The sequence below is a fragment of the Daldinia decipiens genome (assembly GCF_022478715.1).
Source record: "Daldinia decipiens strain CBS 113046 unplaced genomic scaffold F4813scaffold_17, whole genome shotgun sequence".
Lineage (NCBI taxonomy): Eukaryota > Fungi > Ascomycota > Sordariomycetes > Xylariales > Hypoxylaceae > Daldinia > Daldinia decipiens.
In genome coordinates, this window is record NW_026054560.1 from 277935 (window position 1) to 303357 (window position 25423).

At 47.3% G+C, this 25423-nt stretch overlaps 5 protein-coding genes across 5 annotated transcripts; 3 read left to right on the plus strand and 2 right to left on the minus strand.

Annotated features, from left to right (window-relative positions):
- The first annotated feature begins 12451 nt into the window (after window positions 1-12451).
- Window positions 12452-14680, plus strand: F4813DRAFT_360027 (T-complex protein 1). The gene is made up of 5 exons (XM_049243385.1): window positions 12452-12632; window positions 12700-12766; window positions 12832-13040; window positions 13100-14328; window positions 14393-14680. Exons 1-5 carry the CDS (start codon window positions 12608-12610, stop codon window positions 14483-14485), a joined length of 1623 nt encoding a protein of 540 aa, XP_049099418.1. The 5' UTR covers window positions 12452-12607; the 3' UTR covers window positions 14486-14680.
- Window positions 14681-16071: 1391 nt separating this feature from the next.
- Window positions 16072-17659, plus strand: F4813DRAFT_389631 (uncharacterized protein; the record flags this gene model as incomplete). Its single annotated transcript, XM_049246870.1, has 3 exons — window positions 16072-16415; window positions 16701-17034; window positions 17081-17659. 3 exons carry the CDS (start codon window positions 16072-16074, stop codon window positions 17657-17659), a joined length of 1257 nt encoding a protein of 418 aa, XP_049099419.1.
- A 2112-nt stretch (window positions 17660-19771) lies between these two features.
- On the minus strand, window positions 19772-21234 carry F4813DRAFT_396338 (uncharacterized protein; the record flags this gene model as incomplete). The annotated part of the gene is made up of 1 exon (XM_049247815.1): window positions 19772-21234. Exon 1 carries the CDS (start codon window positions 21149-21151, stop codon window positions 19772-19774), a length of 1380 nt encoding a protein of 459 aa, XP_049099420.1. The 5' UTR covers window positions 21152-21234.
- Window positions 21235-21475: 241 nt separating this feature from the next.
- F4813DRAFT_360029 (phosphoglycerate mutase-like protein) lies at window positions 21476-23737 on the minus strand. Its single transcript, XM_049243386.1, has 3 exons — window positions 23082-23737; window positions 22568-23023; window positions 21476-22508 (listed from the first exon to the last, which is right to left on the minus strand). The coding sequence occupies exons 1-3, from the start codon at window positions 23134-23136 to the stop codon at window positions 21610-21612; spliced, it is 1410 nt and encodes a 469-aa protein (XP_049099421.1). The 5' UTR covers window positions 23137-23737; the 3' UTR covers window positions 21476-21609.
- A 330-nt stretch (window positions 23738-24067) lies between these two features.
- On the plus strand, window positions 24068-25404 carry F4813DRAFT_360031 (uncharacterized protein). Its single transcript, XM_049243387.1, has one exon. The coding sequence runs from the start codon at window positions 24490-24492 to the stop codon at window positions 25162-25164; it is 675 nt and encodes a 224-aa protein (XP_049099422.1). The 5' UTR covers window positions 24068-24489; the 3' UTR covers window positions 25165-25404.
- Window positions 25405-25423: the final 19 nt, after the last annotated feature.

Genomic DNA, 25423 nt, shown 5'->3' on the forward strand with positions numbered 1-25423 from the left:
CTTCCATATCAATTCCTGCCGGTGCCGTGGTTGTTCGTGGGAAATGCCGCTCGCGAATGATACCAGGACATATCAAAGAAAATTCAACAGGGTCCTCGCTTGTGTCGGCATTGTAGCTACGCTCACTGTTCAGCGTGAGTCTTCTAAGTCTATTCTCGTCCCAAGAGAGAGGGTAGCCTCGACAATGGGTTTGTCTATAATGAGGAAACATATTCTTCTTAAAGCTCTTCGAGATCTGACATCATAGTACTTATTCCAAAACTAGACTGCTACCGCGACATTAGTCGTACTAAGTGGGAAAATCCCAGGATAAGGTCATTTTATTTCATGGGTATTTCTAACCACGTCCACTACACTACGGCCGGTACCTTACATCGGTCGACTAATCTACCAGTCATTTCCCGACCCTTCCGATGGATCACGGGGAAGGACTGGAATGGGGGGACCCCTTCGTTATCATCATCATCACGGGTTACCTGAAAGAGACATTGATACTCTATTAACTTGGCCTACCTGCCAGTGATCCAATTAGGATGGCAGCTGACATCTCCATGCTCTACATCATAGTAGTATACTGGTCGCTTGGGATGCATGATGTTCATGCCGTCAGCTCTCCGTAGCATTTCCCCTTGCCCTCGGGGTCCAGTATACAAAGAACACCAGCACCCATATACTTACGAAGGCTCCGGCGCTACGGTAGATCTACAAGTAGCAGCGTAGCCTCTGGGGAAGATTCAGGACTGAAGATAGCTATTGGGCGCGGAGAAAAAGAAGAGGCCGTTAACTAACAAACCTCACACGCACCAGCTCCTTAGAGGTTGGAGTTGGAGCTTTTGCAAAGAGAGAAAAAAAATCTGTTACGCAGATCAAAACTCCAGCTCGTCGTGGCTATATTCTCTCTAGCAATCCAAGGCCAAGCGGTCCCATTGAGGATAGACAGGCAGCACCGCAGTGGTCTAGGATGGTCGATTTACGCCTAGCTGGTGAAGGCTCATCTTGTGTGGCAGCCAATGACGGGACGCTAGGCCGAATGGGATTTGACCTGCATCGAAAGGCGGGGGAATCTCCTGCAGGTTCTTGCAGCAACTTGAGCAAATTGGTCCAAATGTTCCCAGTCGACAGCCACTATTCGTCGTTGACTGTCGACCTAGGAGCTGCAGAGTGCGAGGGGCGAGCCACACTCTTTCTCGTCGTCTCTGGATCGCCACCTGATAGCATGTACTAACCTTGTCGTGCTCCAACGCGACTTGCCTTCATGGAGACATACATACCTACCTAGGTATTCCTGTACGCCCAGCAAAGGGTTATCGACAGCCGAATCTAAAGGCACTATCGTCTTTGAACGACCCTGGATCTGCAGAGGTATGCTACAAGGCACACGATTTCCACGCAACCGACAAATCTCAACCCTTTTCAGAAATCGCGGCGATTTTTGGTAAATGGTGCTAGCCAGGCGATTTCTACGAATATACGTGTCTAGTAACAAAAAGAAGCCTATTAGACGTCTAGATGCGTTGATATCACTTATACTAGCACGTTGATCTTGACGATCTCGAAAGCGTCAGAATCAAGTCCCACAACGAGGCTATCGCTGGCTTGTCGTCTTTAAAATGTAGAAACATGCTGCTCGGGTTGGATATTTACAAGTATAAAAGTATATCTGCATTGGAGAGCATGTCTATCGCGTGCCTATCGCATGTCGTAATCACGATGTAATTGATTGTACCTAGTCGAAATGCATTTTGCTGCGCAGCAGGCGCTCGCGCGAATGGTACTCAATACTGGAGGCCTGGAAGGCTTAGACGACGTCTCTAGGTACCATTATATGCGCAAACATACCTAACATAGCAACGTATATTGTTACCCCGGGTGTAGTTATACAGCTGCGTATTACCTGAATTGGAATATAACCCCCTCGTCTCATGAGCTCTTGATGTCTTTGTGCTCTCGCCCTGGCCCTGCTAGTCCCACGGGATAATTCGACTTTGAAAACTATGATGGGGGTCCGCGTGGGATGTCTGTGTCTTGCCTTGATATGTTTATCTCTTCCATATGAATACATAGGCATGCGAGCATGTGGAATATCTGAAACTATTAAAAGATGGGTGGGTACGTAGAAGATAGGATAGATGGAGACATAGAGACATATGTATGTACATGCTGCGTAAAGTGTGAGTGGGACGTTCGCCCGCGATTCGGTCACATTAGTCTATCCACCCAGATCTGGTTTATCTCGGTAGGCATCGTACACTTGAATCGTTCTATCAAGAAGACCATTGTCTAGTCTATTCTATTTAGGTCTATTCTATTTAGGTACGCTAAGCCCGAGCTCTTGATGTTGTTTGATTCTTAGCGTCTTGCTCATGATCATCAGGTCTTTTGTAGCTCATAAACATAAGATGAAGTAAATTAATTAACTACTTGTGTTGCTTACCCTCAGCCCATGGCGCAATATGAATGCTAAACGATGTATGTGTATTATGAAGCTAAGAGCAGGCTTGTTTATTGCTTAGAAGCTCACTTTCTTTAACCGACTTACAGGGAAGCCTAGCGATTCGCTGGGGTAACATCGATTTCACATGTGCAGAAGCAGGCCTTGTTATATCAGGTAGGTAACCCCGTAAAGCTAGGTCACTTGCGAATAGCAAGGGGGTATTGTCTTGGACGCTGACGAAACAGTGTAGCACGCGGCTGGCTGCGACTTAACGACTTTTAGTATTGTACAATACACACGGAGGAGAGGCAGAAACGTGGCTTGGTTGTCCTATCTATTCCGAATATTTGCCGTTATTCCCCAATTTTTTGGGTATCTCATTGCATCTTGTTGCATCTCACCCATCTGCGGCCAGGGACGAGTGGAGAAAAAAAAGAAGGGGTTCGGAAAATACATATCACATATCTCGTACATGAGTTATGTATGCGAACACCTGGTGATAACCAACAACCTGAAAGGCTGACAGGCTAGCAGCTAGCAGCTAGCAGGCCTGGCCTGGGCGTCGAGACGGGCAAACCGAAACGGGACCGGAGAGGGTGCTGAAGATGAAGCACACTCGGCCCGCACAGTAATTCAAAAGGATGTCGATATATGCGCCAGTGACTCCTAATTATCTGACCCCCACGCTTAAACATTTCGTCATTGTTCCATGGTATCTAAATTGACGTTAGTACGTTAGTACATATCATTCTCATTCTCATTCTTAAATGCGTCTAATATCCCGATCCAAATCCGGCTATTCAGCCGTGTCAGTTTTGTCAATCCCGAGAATACCCTTCTCTTCCAAAGGGAATGCAAGCAATCTCGTCTCTGATTGGTCGGCGCTCCCTCCAGATAATCACTTATCACATTTCCATTTTTACAAGCGAGATGCCAAGCCCAACAAAGTCGGCAGAGAAACGTGGGCATGAACAGCGGGTTCCTGTTAAGGTGTCCAATAAGCGGCGAGGAACGCGTTATAGCCAAGAGAGTATGGTCGTTCGGATCCTAACTGCTGGGAAATTGTGCGATAATGGTCATTTAATGGTTGGTCATTAACCTCTTTTAGAGGACATGATGTCCGTTGCCTCCGAGTTTTATCTCTGTAAAGGTTGTGTAATGAAACGATCGACGTCAAGCGGGTTTCGCTGGCTGAGATGGTAGTTCGCAAATTCCCCCTAGTTCTGGAGCATCGCGATTATTCGGACGTTCCCAAATCCGAGGCTAAGGTAAAAGGAGCCATTAGTAGAAGGGACGGGACGCGATGAGCCCGTGAGCGCACGGCTGCGATGCGGCAAGATACATCGGCCCTCGAGGATATCTTTTGCGAGGTTTATCCTTACCTGTCTGCCTGTATCCTTACCTAACTAACCAGGTCTACTATGTATGTATCTTCATATTTTGTAAGCTAATAGTAAGCGATTCTCATCGCGCTAACCCTGGATCAGGGGCCTAAGCGTTCCTAGGCATCTAGGGTCTGAAAAATAGGGACTTCCTCGACAATCTGTTGATCGCCATCGATCCATTCAGCCTCCTCCGATCTTCCCTGATATTAGAAACTGATAATATGTTCGCAGGTAGGTAGACCAGGCGGTCGATCCTACAAAGAATTATTACGAGCAGCACTAGCAGTATCCCGCCGCTATTCTACACTCAGCGCTTGCTCGTGACCCACGAGACTACGGGCTTTGGAATCCAACTCGTCAACGCCCGAGATTTTGAACGCAAGGGAGACGAAAACGCGGCTAGCTAACTTATAACCCTGGCTGCTAGTATCTTCCTCACGTAAGAGGCTCTTGATTTGGAACGGAAGAAAACGTGGACGCCGAGTCTATAGTTGATCTCCCTTTGGATATCCAGAGCGCTGGGTCCGCTCTCCATGGTCAGCAACTATTCTACTACGCACACCCTACAGTACTGCCACTTCTTAGGGTGCTGGAACCGAACCTAATACCTATCGTGGTCTAGTTCGTTAGGGCTGGAGATTAGGTGTGTCGATGTATAATGGGACGATTGGTTCCTACGAAATCAAGACCGTACCAAACTACTACGATTTAGTTCAGGCTAGAACTAAAACTGTTGATTTATGGTCCTAGAAGCGTCGTCTGCTCGACGAAATCCTGACAGTTTTAGGGCTTCTTCCAGATGCGGTCGAACAAAGGCTTAGGCCACAAAGCGCTCGTTAAACGTCCAATAAGCAGTGCTTCCCATCCAGTCGGGTCGAGGTCGAGATTCTGCGTGGTATCATTATTGAAATTACTAAGAGGTAAATATGGGCCGGGCCGGGCTGGGCTAGAACCTTGAACTGCTTACTGCTGGAGTAGCATCATTCCCAGGAAGGCTCTGGTTAATGAGTCGAGACGAGATATTGTCATCCAGCTCGGAGATGAATAGCAGTTCGGCTATTGCAGGATCATCATGCAGGAACGGCTAGTTGCAAAACCCATAAGAGTCTAAGGGGCCAAGGTTATGGAGAGATACCGGGCTAGTATTGTCAGACTATGCACCCTGAACTAGTCCCGAGTTTTAGACTATGCAATCCATTTTGGGTGCCTTGCAGGTAAGATTGGCCATATCACTAAGGCCAGCAGGAGAATGCAGGATTCAATGACGTTTCGATGAGGTGTGATTCAGGCAGCTTACCGCAGAGAAAATCAGTCACATGAGTAACGATCCGCATCGCGCGGCACGGCCATAACATGATGGATGATATTGGAAACTTTAGTGTATTAAGATCCCATGTTTTTCAAAATCCCAAGAGGCGTATTACCCATGCTTCTTTCTAGTGCTACGACGTACGGTACATTACACTATAGCCACGCGAGAAGACATTCCAAGGACCCACGGTAGGAACCCATGCTCCCAACGGGAAGTCCTAAGGGTTCTATGTGGCTAAGCAGGATCTGGAAAGAAATATGTAACATAATCTAGTTTACGTAGTATGTAGTGCAGCTGAATAATAAGGATACGGGACCGGCAGCTAGAGACTACTAGTATGATTTAGGAGCTGTTAGAGAACAGGGCTGCAGGAGTATTGACGATGCCTTCACCCCTGGGTATATACATATTAACGATCGTGCGATAAGCCTTAAACTGATCTTGGCTATTCATTATCTCGGACCCTCAAAGATAAGCCCGTTAGAGCAAGGCGCATATGCCGTTTACTGACGATGCTTAGAAATACCCCGTAGATCACTTTTATCACCATTCGGGCTTGCCATGCCTAGAAGTAAGTAATTAGCCGTGAGAGACGAGAACCAAGGTGAATTTTCCCCATGTAGATAGTGGGCGACTTGAACTAAAATGGTGTGTATTCATCGTGATATGCTTCAATATATTTTGTGTTGAAGAGGCGATCGAAGTCTGAAATGGCGCGATGACTAAGGACCTCATTGCGAAACATTCGGATTCGCGTAACTAGGTAGAACGAAAAGGCGGAATTCCTACATAGCAACCCCAGACTTTACTTTCTCTTTCTCCCCTTTCCCACTCCTATGTACCTAAGGTTGTTGGTAACCGAGGATTAATCCTGGTTCTCGCATCGGGAATTGGACCAAATCAGAAAAGCATCGCCGACCACGGTACATACTATGTATGTACAGAGCAAAGGTACCCCCCTGCCCCTGTCGCAGACCCCAGGGTATGAAGATTTCATCAATTGATTTTTCACGTTTGCGAACATGGGCATAGGTAGACTAGAATCTTCACTGATCACTAATCAAGCTAGAGGAGATCTTAAGAAATTGTGGGCTATATAGATTAGTTATAGATTGCTTAACTAGGTACCGTTAATAGGGATGTTTGAACTTACCTTGTATTGTACATACATACATAGCATAGTACGGCCCGAAATAAGGGGCTAAAACTGCCAACGGGCAGCCCCTGCTACTTACCTAAACGATCCCGAGAAGATACGTACCTTAGGCAGGTACATAGGTACATAACCTATCTAACAAAGTTCTTATAACTACCTCACCTTTTTCCATACCACGTGCGCTTGTTTAGCGCTTTCTGGGGTTGCTAGACGATGGGACCAAGTCCGAGCCTGTCTCTTAGTTAAAGAGACGTACTATGTAAAGAAATGAAGTCTCACGATGGCAATTAGCGTTATCGTCGATAGGTTCTTTTGAATCGCTTAATTTTCATCTGAGTTGCGCCAAGAAGATAGATAGGTATACGCAGAGGTTCGGTTGTGCAAAGGAAAATCTCCTCGCGTATTGCTTCCAACTAGACTAAGTGTTCAACAAAGCCTGGGTCTTGGTTACACGGCATTGTCATTTGTAAGATAAGCTCTAAACTAAACTACCAACATGGAGTACTGAACAGTTAACCTAGTTAGTTGATTAATATATGTTTGTGCAATGTCCAGTTCTCTTATACATACCTACATATAGACGGCATAGTAGTGCAGCTTGAGCATCCGTACGGGGGTAGCTATATAACTATATATACGGGTTTATCTATCAGGTATTGAATTTAATACTCTACATACCTACTATGACTCGTCATGCCAGTGCCTCGGTAGGCTAGACTTGAAATGGACGTTTACGATGCAGGTTAATATACATGATGCATGTACGCGATGGTTGTCGGATGTCCGGAAAAGTGACAGCCTCGCTATGCTCTATTTTATGTTGTGAATCTATGCTGGAGATAAGCTTGAAGTTATATAAATTAAAACGGTTGTAAATGTTGTGACGTTGTTATACGATATCACAACATTGATACACATGCATCTCTATAAATTATAAAGTTGTTTATCGACTCTGGTAATCTCGACTTCCCCTAGGTAAATAGTTGTATAACCATCGTTTTTACATTTTTGTTCTTTGGTTATATAATCGAAATTGTGGAACTCGTAGATCAAACCAAACCCCCGCATTTTATACTCTTGGCATATGTAGGTATCCACTACGTACATACCTACCTAATACACTACATACACTACACTACATGTATTACATATGTAGAGTACCTATGCATATCAACAGTTGCATTACTGTCAAACCTTCAGCCTTCTTTCCCCTTCCAAAATGAGAAAATGAGAAGATGAGGATTCCCAACCTTGCACTAACCCTGCAAAAGTTGTCGTCAGCCGCATCAGAGTGTTGAATTCTGCGAACTTTTGCAATCCTACCCATATACCGACGAATCACGGATTACGAGGTGTGTTTTGGTTGATAGATCGGTCCCAGGCCGATGGTTGAAACCTGGTCTGTCGTGATCTACCACGGCGATCATACAGTTTTCACAGCTTTCAGAGCTCTAAAGCTGTTTCAATCCTATCCACAAGCTTCGGCTTGTCGCATCATCCGCTCTACGGTGCAAGCCGAGCTTCCCATAACGTCGACTTAATAAGGCAATTCGTTGCATGTCTAGCGGCCTAATGCGGTCTTCGTATTAACCTCTTGTTTCCGTCGACCCCGAGCCCTCGGCCTTTCTAGACTGCATAGCAGCACAGGAGTCCATCGAGAGGCAAGCCCGAAAGCGTTGGTCACTATCCAAAGGCTAGGGGCCTAACGGTTAGAATAGATAGGTACACACGAGCCTACCGGAGAGACGACACGTCATGTTGCACAATAACTTCCATCCAGCCGTGGTTACATACGTCTACTATGCACTGTAGGCCTATACGAATAGATACGCTGACTATTGCCTATGCCGGCGATTACTGGTCACACTGCGAGTGCAGTGTGACTATATAAAAATTCCATGTCTGCCGTGGGTATGGGAAGTGGGATGGCCAGTAACGATAATCTACGTATGCCTCGCGCAGCTTGCCGTGCGGATTGCAATATTATACTGCCTCACTGCACGCAATCTCTACTACATGGCCGGTGATCGCCCTTCTTGTGAAACTATTGCTTAGTTCCTTTTCGCAAACCGTCTCATTCCCGTCGCCGTTGCTACGCCGCCCGCTCTAACCTCGGGAGCAAGTCGTCACGTTCATTGTAGCATGTTAAGGAACATGCAGGACCGGCATAAGGCGTGATAAGGCGAAACAGACTGTTACACCTTTATCCTAGGCCCGCCATTGCCCTGTGTCGATCGAGCGCCCTGCCTGCTCGATACCTTATTATTAAATTGATAGACGACATGGTATTTTATATGCATCATGCTCTGCACATAGATATAGCGCCTAAACTATATTATATATTAGATAGATTCCTATTTCAATATTCCGTAGGATCGAGATGCCGTGATGCTATTCGTTGCATAAGAATAGAGTCCTAGGCCGGTGGCAGGAAATAACGCCAGAAAGTCAAAGCTCTAGGTTAGGAACCTTTATGTTAACTGGCGGCTCTAGTCTATATGCAACTACCTATCTATGCACTGCATCGCTTGCTTTTTTTCAAGAAGAATCTTCGTGTTCTCGAACATGGAGAACTGCAACGTTGTCCGCCACTGGTGGTCACAACGCCCATCTCCATGACATCTACCTGCCCGTTATTTCCAACGTGGCTACGATACCTTGTCGCATACATACCTAGGCGCACAATGTCTTGGTTTACGGGCACACCATTGTTGAGTTAACACATCAAGCTACAAACGTGGCTTACCGTGCGTATTACAAAGTGGCCTAATAACATGGTAGGGTCTTACATCATCCTCTCATTGGCCTCCCCGCACCAACGCAACGGTTTTAATTTCTTATAGACCTGTGGCTGCATGGCAAAGCTTGGGGAACGTCCTAACGGTTACTAATAGCGCCCACTCATTAAGACTTGGATTGTACAAGGCATATTTCTGATGGGACGTTAACGCCACGCATTACCGTTGCCCGAATCCCTTGCCTCAGCGGCTACCTACTCAGGGCCCGAAAGGGCGGGTGATGGCTTCAGATCCCTAGCAAAAAACATGCCAATCCCGAGATATTAATGTCGGTGCCGAAGATTCTTCCTACCGTCTGAATGGCGCCTAATTTCGGGCTTTGCAATGGGATTGGCCCCAGGAGAAAACTAGCCCATTACCGCCCGGCTGGCACGCAGGAGATCACACGGGAAAGTTCCTCGCGTTGCTCCTCCCATTCCACCGGATAGGAGTCATCTCCAACCCAAAGGTACCGCTAGTAACACGGCACTGTACCCTTCCGAGAAAGGGAGGCCATATCGTATCTAATGTGTCAAGCCGTTGTAAATGTCCGTGAGCAAAGCCCTGTTCCAAGTACGGAATCACGCTGCCGAAGAATGCAGTATGTACCTAAAACACATTAGCCTTCATGCACTGGAAATAGCAAACTATGTATGACAAGTATCCAAGAAGCCTACGAGAGTTGGTCTTGCCACTTTATTTCAATGGCACGATAACAATCCGACTACCCAGGTATAGCCACAGGGAAGTCCGCACAGTGAGAGGCAGACCCGGGTAGCGTGCAAGGAGCATAATACCCTACCACTATGGGCCGTTGCAAGTCTTCAATCGGCGCCTAAAATCTCGAAGGATTGCCATAATCAGGCCATGCTGTGGTGTTGGAAAAGCACCTATAGAAACGGTAAGGAGCTAGCTAACCAACGAAGCGCGGGGGGATTTTTTTTTTTTTTTTCGATTGAGCAACTATCTGCGAGCTGAGTATATGCGACACGGGATCCAGGCCGCCCTGCGTCAATGCCATTCCTACGATGGGTACCCTTATTGGGAAACCCTTGAAGGAACTAGTTCTGAACTGAGTGGGCAGCGTGTGACTTGTGCGCTCCGAACTATGGCAATGCTCGGAGCTGGTTGGCGCAGCGGTCTGCATGAGATAGCGTGGCAGGAACACGGCTTCGCTCTGTCTTCTAAACGGGTAAATGTGCCTGCCTGTCTGTCTGTCTGTCTGTCTGTGATACGCCGGCAACGCGCCCATCGAGAGGGCAGGACCAGCAGCCACCCGAATCGCGATCGGGACTTATCTCACACAGTAGATGAATGGGCTACTCCGCGCTGTCTGTCGATGCCGTTTCCCGGCACCGGCACTGTACGGTAACAAATCGCGTACTCTAGGTACCTAGGTAGGCATGCTAGGTCAGGTCAGGTCAGGTTAGGTATGCTGCACCGCGCGGAGGGGACCTGGCTAACCTAGGCGTTAGCAAGTCAGGCGACCGGTCGCCTATGCACCTTGCCGTGCTGCTTGTCGGGTGTGGCGCGAGCTCGCGTCCGAGCTCGCGTCCGAGATCGCTGGGTCCGGGCGATGGGCGATGGGCGATGGGCGATGGGAGGATGCTACGCTGGTCTTACATACTTGGAGGTCAGGTCATCACTTTGTTGTTGTTGTGTTGCTTTTGACGGGTGGCGTGCATCTAGTCTGGTCATTGCGAATCAATCCTCTTGGGGTAGGTTAGGTAGTGTCGAAGTTATAATACATAGGTAGCTTGGGTGCCGTGCCTAAGGTATAAACTTGGAATGCTATTATTGCCGCCTAGGTAGCTGGGGTTTCTGTTGGAAAGTCGTGGATGTGTAGGTAGGTAGGTAGGTAGGTATGCATACCGAATCGTGCAGCGTCGAACGTTTATGATCGTGTCGGAACCGGAACCGGAACCGGCAGATGTCGGGTTGGAATCGTCGACTCGTCTGCCGACGACGCGTGGATTTGCTGTTGTGGCCTGATGGTTTTTTCCCCCCTTCTTTCCGGCCGATGGTGTTAGGCGTTACTTTGGGAGCTAACCTAGTGATATGGGATGCTCTGAAGTTACATTGAGATAGTTGGATTATCACAACGATCGAAATATTGCCGGTGGGAGGATGCGTTCGTTTTAGTAGGTTTCATCATAGTATAGAATATAGTCCCCGTGCTAACATATTATTTAAGATCAGGCCTCTTGATATTGTGTTTCTGGTTATTATAGCTGTCCTCTTTCTTGGTGGATGCCCAGCTCCTATTGTTTGGAGAGGATATCTCTAAGCCGAGCGTCAAGGTTTCCAGACCACCATCCTTTTCTCTCCTTTTTTTCTCCTTATTTTCTCCCTTAGCAGGAGCTGACTTGTTGAGGTGTTCTAAGGTTTCCTAGTCCATTCAATATGAGGCGAACACGAAAACTTGACTTGGACGGGCTGGGTTGCCCCCATACTGATTGACGTATATTTCATTTGGTTGGGTTATGAAGAGAAGACATGGCTTCTTCGACACATCCTAACTACGTAACATGAGATGCAAGATGTGTATATTAGGTACGACGAGGCAAATCAACTTCTAAGATTCTCTGTCGAATAGACATGTCTACGGCGAAAGTTCTGCCTTTCTCACGGTCGACAACGTTTATAGCAGATCTCACGAATTGTATCCTACCTGGGCTAAAACATATCCAGCCGAAGACTTATAGTTATGCATCTCAAGCAAACTAGGACAATATGTTTCTAGGATTATAAGTTTTGGTGCCCTTCTTCGTACTCTGTAGAAAGAGAGACCTCGTGCCTCTATAGTGAGCTATTATCAAAGCAGAATCTCGGCTTGATATATAAAGAGAAATGCTTCATTATGTAAATAGTAGGATATTTCTCGATGTATTCTGTCTGCGTTCTTGTCTGCTAGAGCCGTCTTTGATATTTCGCTTGGGTTCTACTGCTATCCCCTCGCATCTAGTTGTAATGCGCTTGTGGGCCAGGAGAGGTCTTCACCTTGGGCTCGTATGCCAACATACATAGACGAGACCATAATATGCGAAATGTGTGATATTATATAGTTAATACGCCGATAACCTATTGTATTTCCAGTATGAATTCCCACATGACGTTGAATTAAAGTGCATGTGTGTAGGTATTTGCACACAGAATACTCAGAAAGGTACGTAGGTACCAGGCAGATAGGCTACTAAGGTTCTAATAGAGCCATGACCTAAGACAAGATATGTACATACATACATACATACCTCATATGTACATACATAGTGGTCGTGTAACCTTAGTGCCTACCTAGGTACCTAAGTTTAGGTGGATCTCATGCACGGTGAAATAACTTTTCCATTTCCCGCGGGGGAGCTTCCAAAATTTCTAGGCGATAAACACCTTCAATATCAAGAAGGACAAGCTTCGCGATACGCCACTTTTCACCGGGAATTCTACGTTTTTACTACTGGTGCGAGTCGATATCAAGTGTATTTTACTCTGTTTTAATTTAATAGCACCGAAATCCAAACATCACGCCAGAGCACCTCTTTCAACATGCAGGCTCCCGTTTTGGTTATGAGTGAGCCCCTCCATGAGCTAAGCTTGGGCAAAATGTGGGAAATAAGTACTAACTATTCCCAACCTAGACACCCAAAGTGGTGATAGACAGACTGGACGAAAAGCTCAGATGTCTAACATCGCTGCCGCGAAGACGTATGTTTCCCTTTGCCTTGTTCAAACTTCAAACTTCAAACTTCCGTCGCTAAACCCAGCTCTAGCGTTGCCGATATTATTCGATCATGTCTCGGTCCCAAGGCTATGCTGAAGATGCTGTTAGATCCTATGGGTGGTATCGTCCTCACTAACGATGGCCACGCTATCCTACGAGAAATCGAAGTGTCACATCCCGCTGCGAAGAGCATGATCGAACTTAGCAGAACACAAGACGAGGAAGTTGGCGACGGTACCACGACGGTCATTATCCTGGGTTAGTAATATGATAAGTAGTAGAAAGTATGTTCGTGGGGCTGACTATATATATGCCAGCCGGTGAGATTCTAGCACACGCCCTCCCACAACTAGAGCGAAATATACACCCGGTCGTTATCATTTCCGCCCTCAAACACGCTCTTAAGGATGCGCTAGAGATCATCGACGAGATCTCCTTACCTATCGATGTCAACGACGACAAGGCCATGTTTGGCCTAATCTCTTCTTCTATCGGCACCAAGTTCGTTTCGAGGTGGTCAGATTTGATGTGCGGTTTAGCTCTTAATGCTGTCCGGACAGTCACTTGGGAGGCAGGAAATGGCAAGCAAGAAGTCGATATTAAGCGATATGCCCGCGTGGAGAAGGTTCCAGGTGGAGAGATCGAGGATAGCAGAGTCTTGGACGGTGTGATGCTCAACAAGGATATTACTCACCCCAAGATGCGAAGGAAGATCGAGAACCCCAGAATCCTTCTTCTCGACTGCCCGTTGGAGTACAAGAAGGGTGAATCTCAAACTAATATTGAAATCACGAAAGAGGAGGACTGGAACCGTATTCTACAGATTGAAGAGGAGCAGGTTAAGTCCATGTGCGAGTCTATTCTAGCCTTCAAGCCTGACCTAGTCATTACGGAGAAGGGTGTGTCGGATCTCGCGCAACACTACTTCGTGAAAGCGAATGTCACCGCGTTGCGTAGAGTTCGAAAGACAGACAACAACAGAATAGCTCGCGCAACCGGTGCGACTATCGTGAACAGGGTAGATGATCTCCAGGAGTCGGATATCGGAACCAAGTGTGGACTATTCGAAATCGAGAAGATTGGCGATGAATACTTCACCTTCCTTACCAAGTGCAAATCCCCCAAGGCATGCACAGTTTTACTTCGAGGCCCTTCCAAAGATATCTTGAACGAGATCGAACGAAACCTCCAAGACGCTATGGGAGTAGCTCGGAACGTTATGTTCTACCCCAGACTGTCACCAGGTGGTGGAGCTACGGAGATGGCGGTCTCGGTACGCTTGAACCAACTAGCAAGGAATATCGAAGGCGTACAGCAATGGCCATACAAGGCAGTTGCCGAGGCCCTAGAAGTCATTCCCCGGACGTTAGTGCAGAATGCTGGTGCTAGCCCCGTGAGAGTTCTCACCGAGCTTCGTGCTAAGCAAGCAGAAGGCAAGAGCTCGTGGGGTATTAATGGGGATACGGGATCAATCGTGGACATGCAGGAGTATGGCATCTGGGAGCCTGAGGCTATCAAGCTCCAGAGCATCAAGACCGCCATAGAAGTAAGTTTTACCATGATTATTCCGCTTAAATCCGCTTAGAACGCTTTACTGACTATTATTTTAGGCTGCCTGTCTCTTACTAAGAGTTGACGATATCTGTAGCGCGAAGAAGGCGCAACAAGTGGGAGCACCCGGTCTAGGTGGTGGTGACGATTAAACGGGGGAATAAAATAAAATAATTGATCACGATGTCGAGCAAGCCTACTAGATACGGAATATTGAGAGGACATACCCCTGTACGAACAGCTGGTCTAAAAGTCACGAGATAGATGAATTAGATGGCTCTGCTACCATTATTGGTCTGTTCATATCGCTCGTGAGATATTACCCTATTCGCGGAACCATGAAACTACGTCGGTATTTTGATGTCTTCTCGTGAATGATCACAACCCCCTTCTGACAAGCCGGTGTTTTCTCTTCCAATTTCAAAATTGAATAGGAAAAGGCTTTCGTTAAGCATCGCTGATTTAATAACTACTACGAAGTTGTTGAGGGAGGTGACACCTTGCAAGTCCCATTATCCTAAGAAACTATCCTAACTATCTGCTCTTTTAAACATTGATTGTCTGCTTTGTGACACTATATCAGGTATGTATCTTAAACCTAGACCCAAGACTCTCTTTCTCAACCTCACCTCTATGTCATTGAAGTGTACCTATTATCCGGGAAAGTACATAGATATTCCAGGTTGCTTCTGTTATTAAGAGATACTTCGCAACAGCATCATTATACGATATGTGCTTACTTGGCATACAACTCGTATTTTATAGGGGTTGTTTGATCTCTTGCTCATGGCTTGTATAGGTACTTGATAATTACCTGAAAGTATAATTGAATAGTATATATTCTTCAACGGCAACATTACGAGTCTGACATGTACGTTGTAAGAAGAGTAGTGGTAAGCAATACAAAGTCGTGACTGAGTCATACGTAGTACACAGTTGAATAAGGCGGCTCGTCAAGACCTCCTTTCATCTGGACTCTGTAGTACTAGGTGTGTTTGGAGTCTCCTGTCTTGCGTCATGGCTTTCTCTTGTAATGGGTACTACTAAAGAGTCTAGTTAAAGTATACGAATGCTATTCAATGAAGGAACTTTTGATATTAAATTCGGATTAATTATCAACTCAGTTACATATAACTAGGTAACTTATAAGCGTTAGTTACTAACTGCCAACTAAAGAACTAACTGACTTTGCTACGAATATCAGGCATATAAGGTACCTTAGTAATATATGAATCTAGACTGTCTGTCAGTATTCTGTGATGAACCTCAGGCACATAACATGATAATACATGTAACACAAGTATTTTGGTACATCAATACCAACCTTACGTATAGGTTAGGAAGTCACAACGAAGACAAACCTTATATTCTCTTGCTGCCACGCAACTGCCTAAGTACAACGTGTGTCACGATCTACTCAACGCGTTGCTTAGTCCACATTGTTACTACCCTGCTTATTAACTCATTACCTTACAACTTTAGACTTTGTATTAAGCGGTCGTTCTTTCCCAAACCTCCTTCCAAATAATACATAAAGCCAACTCTCCCACCACCAATTCAACCTTTTTTTCTTCCTCTCTCAACCCTCGCACAATTTAGTTTTTATCTTCAACCTTCGTCAACAAAAGAGACAGACACCTTACTTAAACAAGATCATCAACCTTCTCGCCTCCAGGCAACTCTTTTCACAAACATTACGCTTCTCTTAAGCCATTTTAAACCCACTATTAAATTCACTATGCCTCCTCTCACTAGAAAACGCAAGGCTAAACTAGAAGCCGCAGCACAACAGGTTCCAATACAGACACAACCGGAGACCAATCAGTCCGTCGAAGAACCTTCTTCAAAACGTCAGAAACTAACGGATTCGTTCAAGAGGACCGATCCCTTCCGCCCGCATTCTCCCCCTCCTAAGACTGTGATTCACCGTCGCAGCTTGGCAACCAAGTTAAAACAACCGTTGCCAGTAGTATTCTTTACTATACCGGCAACCAACCCTTCTAACCAGGTTTCTGCTAAGGGTCGAAGTAGCAACGACTTGAACACAATAATGCTAACTAAGTCTCTATTTGAGCATGCAGAGTAAGTTGTCACCCATGATTATTTTCTTTCCTTCCCCACTACTATATTCAGACCAGTTGCCGAGCACCAAGCAACTACCTCACCGCCTTAGGTACCTATCTACTACTTACTCTATGACCATTACTTTCAGTTCACCCCCCCCCTTACACCAAAATCACTTTCTATTCACTTGGTCCACAACAATCCCCATTTCGCGCTTCGCCCTGCAACACAATATCCCCCAATAAGGATCGAAGCTCACGAATAAAAAACCATATGGCTGCGTAGCTAACAAAGTGGAAATAGCAAATATGGTGCTGCTGCATTGCCAACCAGTGAGGCTCTTGATGCCTGGTTAGAGGAAAATAAAGACATCTTCATCCAGGCTCGAAAAGAGGGATATCATCAGCAAGTCACTTCAGCACAGTCAGCACAAAATTCACCTGGCGCTGAGACTCACCCTGGGGTCTTCCTTGACCTAACAACCCCCCAACATAACCTTGCAGCCAGACATCATGCCCCCCAACAGCACGCCGTCCTTGCTACCAACCGAATGATTATCTACAGGGCAATCCGCACCGCTCGCCACACTGCGGCTCATATCTTGAGTCAAGCTGCTGCAATCATTGAGGGCCCAGAGGTAGAGCTAGGCATTATGCACGAGGGAGGGCTGCAGAGGCCTGCAGAGGCCTGCAGAGGCGATAACAGCCCATGGGGGAGAGAAGAAGAGAGAAGAGGACGACGCCCGAGAAAAGGAAATGCCCGCAGTCCAAACTAAAACAGAGCCTATCCGGGTGAGACCAGTGGCGCCGCCGTTAGACACGCGCTTCTTCCATCCAAATGGCCAGTTGCAGTCCGTGTATCGGTATCTAACAGCGCAAATTCCACTACCAAGGCAATGGGTGCGATGGGCTATTAACAATGGGATCAACAAAGTGCCAGGGCGCGGAGATATCCGCGAGCCCGGGGTATATGTCGCAGAGGACACATTCGACTACGACGCCCTGTTTGAAGCGGTTCACCGTGGTTGTTTTCGGACTGGTCGGTTCGAGATCGATGGGTTCAACGAGTACTGGCCTATGGTACGAGGACATAGAGACAGCACGACGGTAGATTTAGCATTGCATCGCCTCCCGGCTCACCTATCGTCGCTCGAGCGCACAGATCTTGATGAGCAAGAAGTAGAGAAGTCAAATACACCAACGCCAGAGCCCGCTCCTGCATTAGAGACAGGAACGGCACCAACTCTCCATGACGAGAAGTGATAAGAACGGGTGAAAAGGTCAACTAAATATATAGACGAACTCGTTCCAAACCCTAAACACTCCTACCGATACTAATCTATATTTATACATTCATCGCCATAACAGACGATAATGGCAGTTTACTTATCCAACCTCAACACGCAGTGGCATTAACCGCAATGCCGCTGCAGGAGACACAGGTCATCTTCACCACCCCGGCCGCCGGCCAGGAGACCTTTTTCAGAAACGAGTTCCAGACCACGTTGGTCATCATGGACGAGAACACGCGCCTGAGAGAGCTTACTACTATTATGTGCATTTATTCTTTCGTATAGCCAAGCTATTCATGTTTCTCGGAGATCCTCGACAGCTACCGCTATTCATCAGTAACAACAACAGTGGATATATAACGGCGCCTTTCGACTTGCAGACTAGCATCATTATTTCCCGTAGCCGCAAACCTCATTGGACCCGGGGTAGCTTGGTTCGCGGCTTCGTTTTCCCTGAGTGTATGAACGGGCCGGCCGAAATCGAATTCGTCCGGAGTTTTATCTGAGAAAATATTTTTATCAGCGTCGGAGACTGCAATTACGCTCCAACTATATGTTGGAAGAACTGGCTGCTTAACGAGTTAGCCTACCCGATGATGCTTGCGCCACGCGGTCTGGAAATGGTCGAATTGGATTCTGGCTTAAAGCATGCCATTTGTCGTACATCGGTGCGTATCCTTTCCAATACATCAAGTTCATCATGATTACGGCTCCCAACATTTGGTAGCTTCACTCCTGCCAGAGGCCTTCGGGCCACCAATACAATTCTTACTATATACTCCTTTAAAAGAATAACTAGCGCATCGTCTTTATTTTTTCTCACGTCTGCCCGCCTAACAGAAGAGCCACAAGAAGCTCTAGGAAGCACGCTACCGATGATGATGAGTCGGGACTTTCCGACCTAGCCCACTGAGAGTCCAACTAGTAGCTTTGACAGAATCTGGAAAAGAGATTAAGAAGCTGAAAGATCAGCACGCCCCGGCCTCAACTAAACAAGAAGAAAAAGTAACGGTTGAAACAACTACCATTGTTATTTTGAAAAATTAATTGGTGCCGTGAAATACTTACCACATTGCCTTAATACACATTGGAGATCACCACCACATCGAATTAGCTGAGACGACGCATTGGCCGAGACGACGCTATCTGATCGACATATTATATTCATTGAATCCAACGACACCCCGGAATCAAACGAGTGGCTTGATCACATGTCATCGCATGTGAAAGTTACGATTGAGTTGAAGATTCAACTCACACCTACCCCAAGCACCTTCTACTCACGGCAAAGTAAGAACGTACAGAGCCGAAGCAGTCAAGATATTCTTAAGCTTCCTTGCCAATACGGATACAGTTATAATAACAGAGAAACCTGCTATAAGGCAGCTTGTAAATAACAAAAATACATTAACAATGAAAACAACGTTTGACTCAATCAACTTACTTTTAATAAAACGATCTACAGTGACGAGAAGCCTGCTAATAACTGACTTACACGTTTTTCATTTTGATAATGTTCTTTGTAGCTGATTGTAACTAATGTATACACGAATAGACTCACAACGCGGTTGTCATAACTCTTATGTGTATCGTAACGTTTTGATAGGAGAAGTCAACCAAACTAGCTAAGGTTAGGTTTTGGATATATGCGCTTTTTTATTGAATGTCAAAGTTATTGGTATGGTGGGCTGTTTAATTTGACATAAGTAGGATATAGTCGTTGTGATGATATAGTCCTTGAAAAGGGGCTCGTGGCTGAAAAGGGGCTGCTAGAAGGCTAGGTTAGTACATAATATTATTTAAAAGATAGGATAGCCGAGTAGTAAGTAAACTGGCGAACCTTCACTGTAAAGCGTATTGATATTGGCATAGTGTATAGTTGATAGTTTATAATATTAGGAGGTACGTAAATTATTCATAATTGGATAATATAATTAATCACTTTACTTTCAGTATAGACAAGAATAACAAATGCGCTGACACAGACCCAAGAATACCTTCTACCACCCCAATCCAACTAACTACATACCTAAATCATCTTGCTGTTTAAACCCAAGCCCCCCAACCCCCAACCCCCAACCCCCTAAACCCGCCTCCCCTGCCCCCTCCGCCCGCCCACGTCCCGCCCAGTCCCAGGCCCGACGCCAAACCAGATCTCCCTAGACCCTCTGGCGCCTTCCCACAGGGGCGGTGCGGATACACGCGGCTGAGAGGTGTTGTTTTGTCTATTGCTGTTTCTGCTGGTGGTGGTGGTGGTGGTGTTGGGGCCCCCCGTTCCGCGACGAGGAGGTTTCTGCGGGAGGGGCGGAGAAGAAGAAGAAGAAGAGGGGAGGGGAGGGGTAGGGGCTTGGGCTTGGGCTTGGGCTTTACGGCGCAGGGCTCTCTGGCGCGATTGCTGCGCTGCGATGTATGAGGGCGCTAGGTGTGCTACGTGGCTGATGTGGAAGGGTTTTGGACTGGGGGGTTTAGATGGTGGAGGTGGAGGTAGTGGTGGAGGTAGTGGTGTTGATGCGGCCGGCGCATCGGCATTGTCGTCGTTGCTAGGCGCGACGTCTTCCGTGTCTTCTCCCCTGAGACGCTGTAGTCTTTCCTCGAGGAGTCTGGCCTGTTGCTCCCCGAGGAGTTCTACGAGGAGACTCTCTGGGATCTGGTGCGTGGTGTTATCACTGTTATTGTTGTTGTTGTTGTTGTTGTTGTTGTTGTTGGCCTCCTCCTGGTGCTCTTGGGCTTGGTCGTTAGCGGGAGTGGCTTCTCCGAGTTTGGCTAGTTCGCCGCTCAGGTTAGGGTACTGGACCGGCTCGCTCTCGCCAACTTGCTGCTGCTGCTGCTGCTCGGCTTGGTCGATTTCCGCCTCCAAGGTATCCAGTTGCTTCCCCTCCACTCCCGAGGCCGGATACACCATGGCGCCGGCACGCCCGAGGAAATCGCCTACCCGTTTACGCACGCGGTATACCCGATTCCGCCACTGGCTCATCGGCCCTAGAACATCCCTACCGTGTTGTACATCCCGCTCGTCCTGCGCCCCAGGCGAAACCGCTCCATTATCAAGATCAAGCAGACGATCCAGCGTGTTCCGCCTCTGCTTCTGTCTTACCTCCTCCGTGCTCCCCGCCTTCGGTCTCTGTACACTCGGCCTATGGCGATGAACCGCGCCCGATCGCTTAACCTGGACAAAGCTATCTCTATGCTTCTCCAGCCACGAAATAGATGATTCCTCCGCCGGTGGCACATCTGATATGTTGTCGCTGTCCTGTGGATTCTTGAGCTGACTAGCAGCTATATTGAAATTGGTTACATGTGGAGTTCCGGATTGTATGCCATTCTGCCCCGTCGCTGATTTCTCCATCGATGTAGGGTTTAAATGCTCTGTCCAGATGGTGGGTTTGGCACCTGTGAAACTATGATGCGTCCATGGTTGGCTGTACAGCTTGTTATGTAAAAAGTGCCACCACTGCTCAGCCATGATGAAATATATAAGAGTTAGAGAAGCGAAATGTCAAATTTCGATCGTAGAATATTTGGTAGAATATTCGAATAGGAGTCCTGGTAGAAACCAGGGGCTTCTACAAGAAGTGAGTTAGGGGTCTTAAAAAGTCTAGGAGCTATGGATTGCATGAGAAGGCATTCAGATTCATAGCTTTGTTCTTTGCACCCCGGCGCTTGTGGACATGAATAACGACAAAGGAGACATGTCAATGACTGCAAGTTACTTAGCCTTTAACTACGACAATGGCCATATGTAGTGCTAAAAGGATAATAGCACCTTTCTTTCAAGATGATAGGGGTCCATAAAGAATAAAGACATTGTAGACGCTTCATTGGACCATTCTATTGGATATATGCGCTAGTCATAAAGGGTATCACCAATATGAAAAATGAGTAAACACATACTATGAAACCGATCAAAGCCTCCTTCAAAGCCTAGTATACGCTTCCTCGAATACTCTTGTCCTCTTGCTCAGCCTTATCTAGGTCCTCAGCCTCGTCGCCGCCGTCCGATCCTTGGTCGGAGTTGTTAGGCGCATCGCCAAGCTTATTTGCGTGCGCGTGACGGGTAGTCGAGGGCTCTCTGCCATTAGTTGCTAGCCCGCTCCTCTCGCCGTTCCTAACACGCGCGGCCTTGGCGGCGAGACGTTCGCGAGCGTCGTTCTCTGAAACTTCCTCCTCGCTAGCATGTCCCGAGTAAGTACCTCCGAAGTCGCGACCGAGGTGAAGAAATGTTGACTTCTGAGGAGTTTTGAGCGCGTTGCGCAGCCGATCATCTATCGTTATGAATGACGGCGTTCCGTCTGGCGAGGAAACAATCTCTTCTTGAGCCTTAGTAACGTCGATATGCGGAAGGGCTCTACTGCGAGGATCATCCGAGTCATCATCGGAATTGTTTGGGCCTTGAATTCTCTTAGCTGGGCTTCTTCGGCTGGCTATAGTGCCATTAACCTCAGGAACAGTATGGGTGAGAGCATGCTTAGCACTGTTTTCGTCGTGTTGCCGTAGCTCAGCTAAATCACCGCGTATCTTAAAACTCTTGCCGTGATCACAACCTTGAGGACAACCACCCCACTTGCGTGGCAGAGTAGGGGCGTGGCTATGTTTCTCAGCCTTGCCAGGTTCCTTATCCTCCTTTGCCTTGATGGCAGCCCGTTCTCGTCGTAGTTCAGACCACGTCCGGAGTTTGTTCTGGAGGTCATATTTGCCACTGTCTACCTGTTTCTTCATGATGAGAAACTCGCAGTGGTTCACGTTGCGCAGGTCTTCAAAATACTCGACGGAGAAATGATACCACTTCATCAAAAAAACGCGAGACATGAGACCGTGGGTGACTAATTTCAAGGTTAGCGGCGAGAACATTTATTAATATCATAGGGAAATGGTTGCGTACCTAGGACGCAGACGCTGGCGAAGTCGTCCTCTCCGAACTGACGCCACAAGCTCTCGTTGAAACCTGAGACACGATCATAAGCATCGGCAGCGCTCTCGCCGTTGGGAATACGGTAGAAGAAATGGCCGTAATCGGCACGCTCTTGCCACATGCGTTCCATCTCGGCACTGCACGGCTGGAAGTTTCCAAAGTCCTGCTCGCGCAACCGTGGCTCCTCGTATACCTTCATGTTGCTCCTCTTAAAAGGCGAGGGGTCGGGATCGTCTGACGTTAGGGTTTCTAAAATACCCTCGGTAGTCTCTCTCGTCCGTCGGTACGGAGAGGTATAGAACTGGAGGGTGTCGTCTGGGCGGAGTAGGGCTCGTAATCGACGACCGGCGTCGCGGGCTTGCTGCCATCCGTCTTGGGTCAACTTGACTCTATGATCGGGGATGGTCTGGTGGATCTCGCGGTTTTCTATAGCTGTCAGTATTGAGTTTGGCAAGTATATAATAGTTGGGCGGAAGTGGCCTACTGTTGCCCTCAGACTGAGCATGTCTGATTAATATAATGAGTCTTGGGCGACCCATGATTGCTGCTGATATTGGATCCTAGAGAGAGATATATATATATATATAGCTTCCTACGACGGTGCTTTCCTCCGAAGATATCAAGGTAGATGTCGATTTGGTCGGAAGAGTCGACGGGGTTTCGTTCAGAAAGGCTAGGTTAGATATATATTTCTAGAGTTTTTGTGGCAAGTCACTCTATCGAGCGAACAGCGGGACAAATTTGATTCTTGGACTAAGTCAAATGGTTTGAAATCATGGGATAATATACACTATCGTATTTTTAGTTATTTCTCTCGCTCTCTTTGCAGCATCAGGCTGAGTTGAGGGACTGAGATATAAAATGATAGGTAGCTGGTTGTAGACGTGGTTGTATGTTATATGTGGTTGTTGTACCAGATACTTTAAGAGCGGTATGTAAGGTTGAATGTATAATAATATAACCTAGATTTTAGATTTTATAAATGATAAATTAGATTTTACCGGCTTAAGAAGGGTCGAAGTACAAGGGAGCCAAGAATGCAAGTAGGGCCTTGACGCTTGCCTGCTTGTTTGACTCTGCACTATGTCAGGTAGGAACCGTGCATGGGTTTTGGTTGGTTGGAGGGGAAGAAAGCCTTTGGAACAAGCTGTCGGGACTCCCCTGTAAGCTGGAAGTACAATTTGTTGATTGGCCAGAAGTTTAACCCCTCCATCTGACCGACCAATGAACCCGATTTCGGCTCCAGTATTGGGTTGCGCCTGAGGTATATACATATGTACATAGTACCTTTAGCACGATGATGCAGGGGCCATCTGTAAAAGGTACATCTGTGGAAGGTACACCCGGTTGGGGTCACTTCCAGCTGCTGGTGCCGGGCTGGCGTGGTATTACCATCCCAAGTAATACATACATGGTACCTAACCTAGTAGTTCCACTCTTTTTTTATGATTGCCTTGTAGCCTCATCGGCATCTTCCATCATAGGGTAAGCATCATCAAAATCACCTGTTACAATTTCAGCCTCGTGGTAAAACACGCTATCACAGCCGTTTTTCATATCAATCTACTACATCGGTGCCATTCCTTCTCGATCTAATCTGCCTCTTACATACTTGCCGACGCACTTAACATCTCCTATTTCTCACCATTGCCAGAAAAGGCGTCCGTGTCACGCCACCAACATACGACGCCGCTCCCCGAATCACCAGAGCTTACCTCCCCGTCGGAACCAACGACGGCAGAAGATAGGGAAGGAGGAGGGTCAGCGCCAATCGAACACGTCGCTAGTCAGCTAGCTAGGAACAAGCCAGATCGCCCTGGCCTAGACTGATAGCCAAAAACAACCAGCAACCGGACCCGCGCGAAAAAGAGAAAGAAAAAGGAAAGGCCAAAATGTCAGGCGAGGGCCCCGAAAGCATCCCGACATCCGCGGACCCGCGCTCCAAGCGTCCCACCAAGAAGCGCGCTCTAACGCCCGTCTCAGCCCAAGCCCACGTCGTCGAAGCGCTCTTCTCCAAGCCCGACCAAGAGATCCGCATCCCCGACGCGTCCGCGGCGTCGCGCAGGCGAGACCTGCCGCCGCCGCCCGAGATCGTGACCAACGTGCAGGGATCCAGCGCGGGAGCCGGCTCCGGCGAGTTCCACGTGTACAAGGCGAGCCGCCGCCGCGAGTACGAGCGCCTGCGCCGCATGGACGAGGAGGTGTCGCAGGAGAAGGCCAAGGAGGAGTTCGAGAAGAGCCGCGAGCAGAGGGAGAAGCGCGACGACGAGAAGACGAGGCGGAATAGGGAGAAGCGCGAGAAAGCTAAGGCGAGGAAGGCTAAGGCTAAGAATAGTGGTGGTAGTGATGGTGGTGGTGGTGGTGGTGGTGCGGAAAAGAGAGATGGCGATAATAAGCCTGTGGCTACCGCTGCTGCGCCGTCATCAAAAGGTGTCAAGGCTAGGGCTGACGCGAAAAAGGATGATGCAGTAGAGACGGAGAAGAAGACGTGTGGTGAGACTCCCGCGAAAGGGGATGACGATGCGCCTGTAGAAGAGCCAAAGGGCATCGTTATCGAGGAAGATTGAGGAGCAAGGTGTGAAGGATTGGAATTAATTACCTATATATAGATACCCAACCAACCAATACTCTCAAGTGAGAAAGAAGGTAGTTAAAGAGTTTCGAGCACATGCTTAACTTGGAGGAAATATATGCGTGGCTTCAACAACTAGCATCACACGACCTGCGCATACCAGTATAACTGTATTCTAGTTCTAGTATTGTACCATCACATGTAATGAGCAAAAATAAAAATTAAGATAATAATTTCCCGGTATCATGATTGGT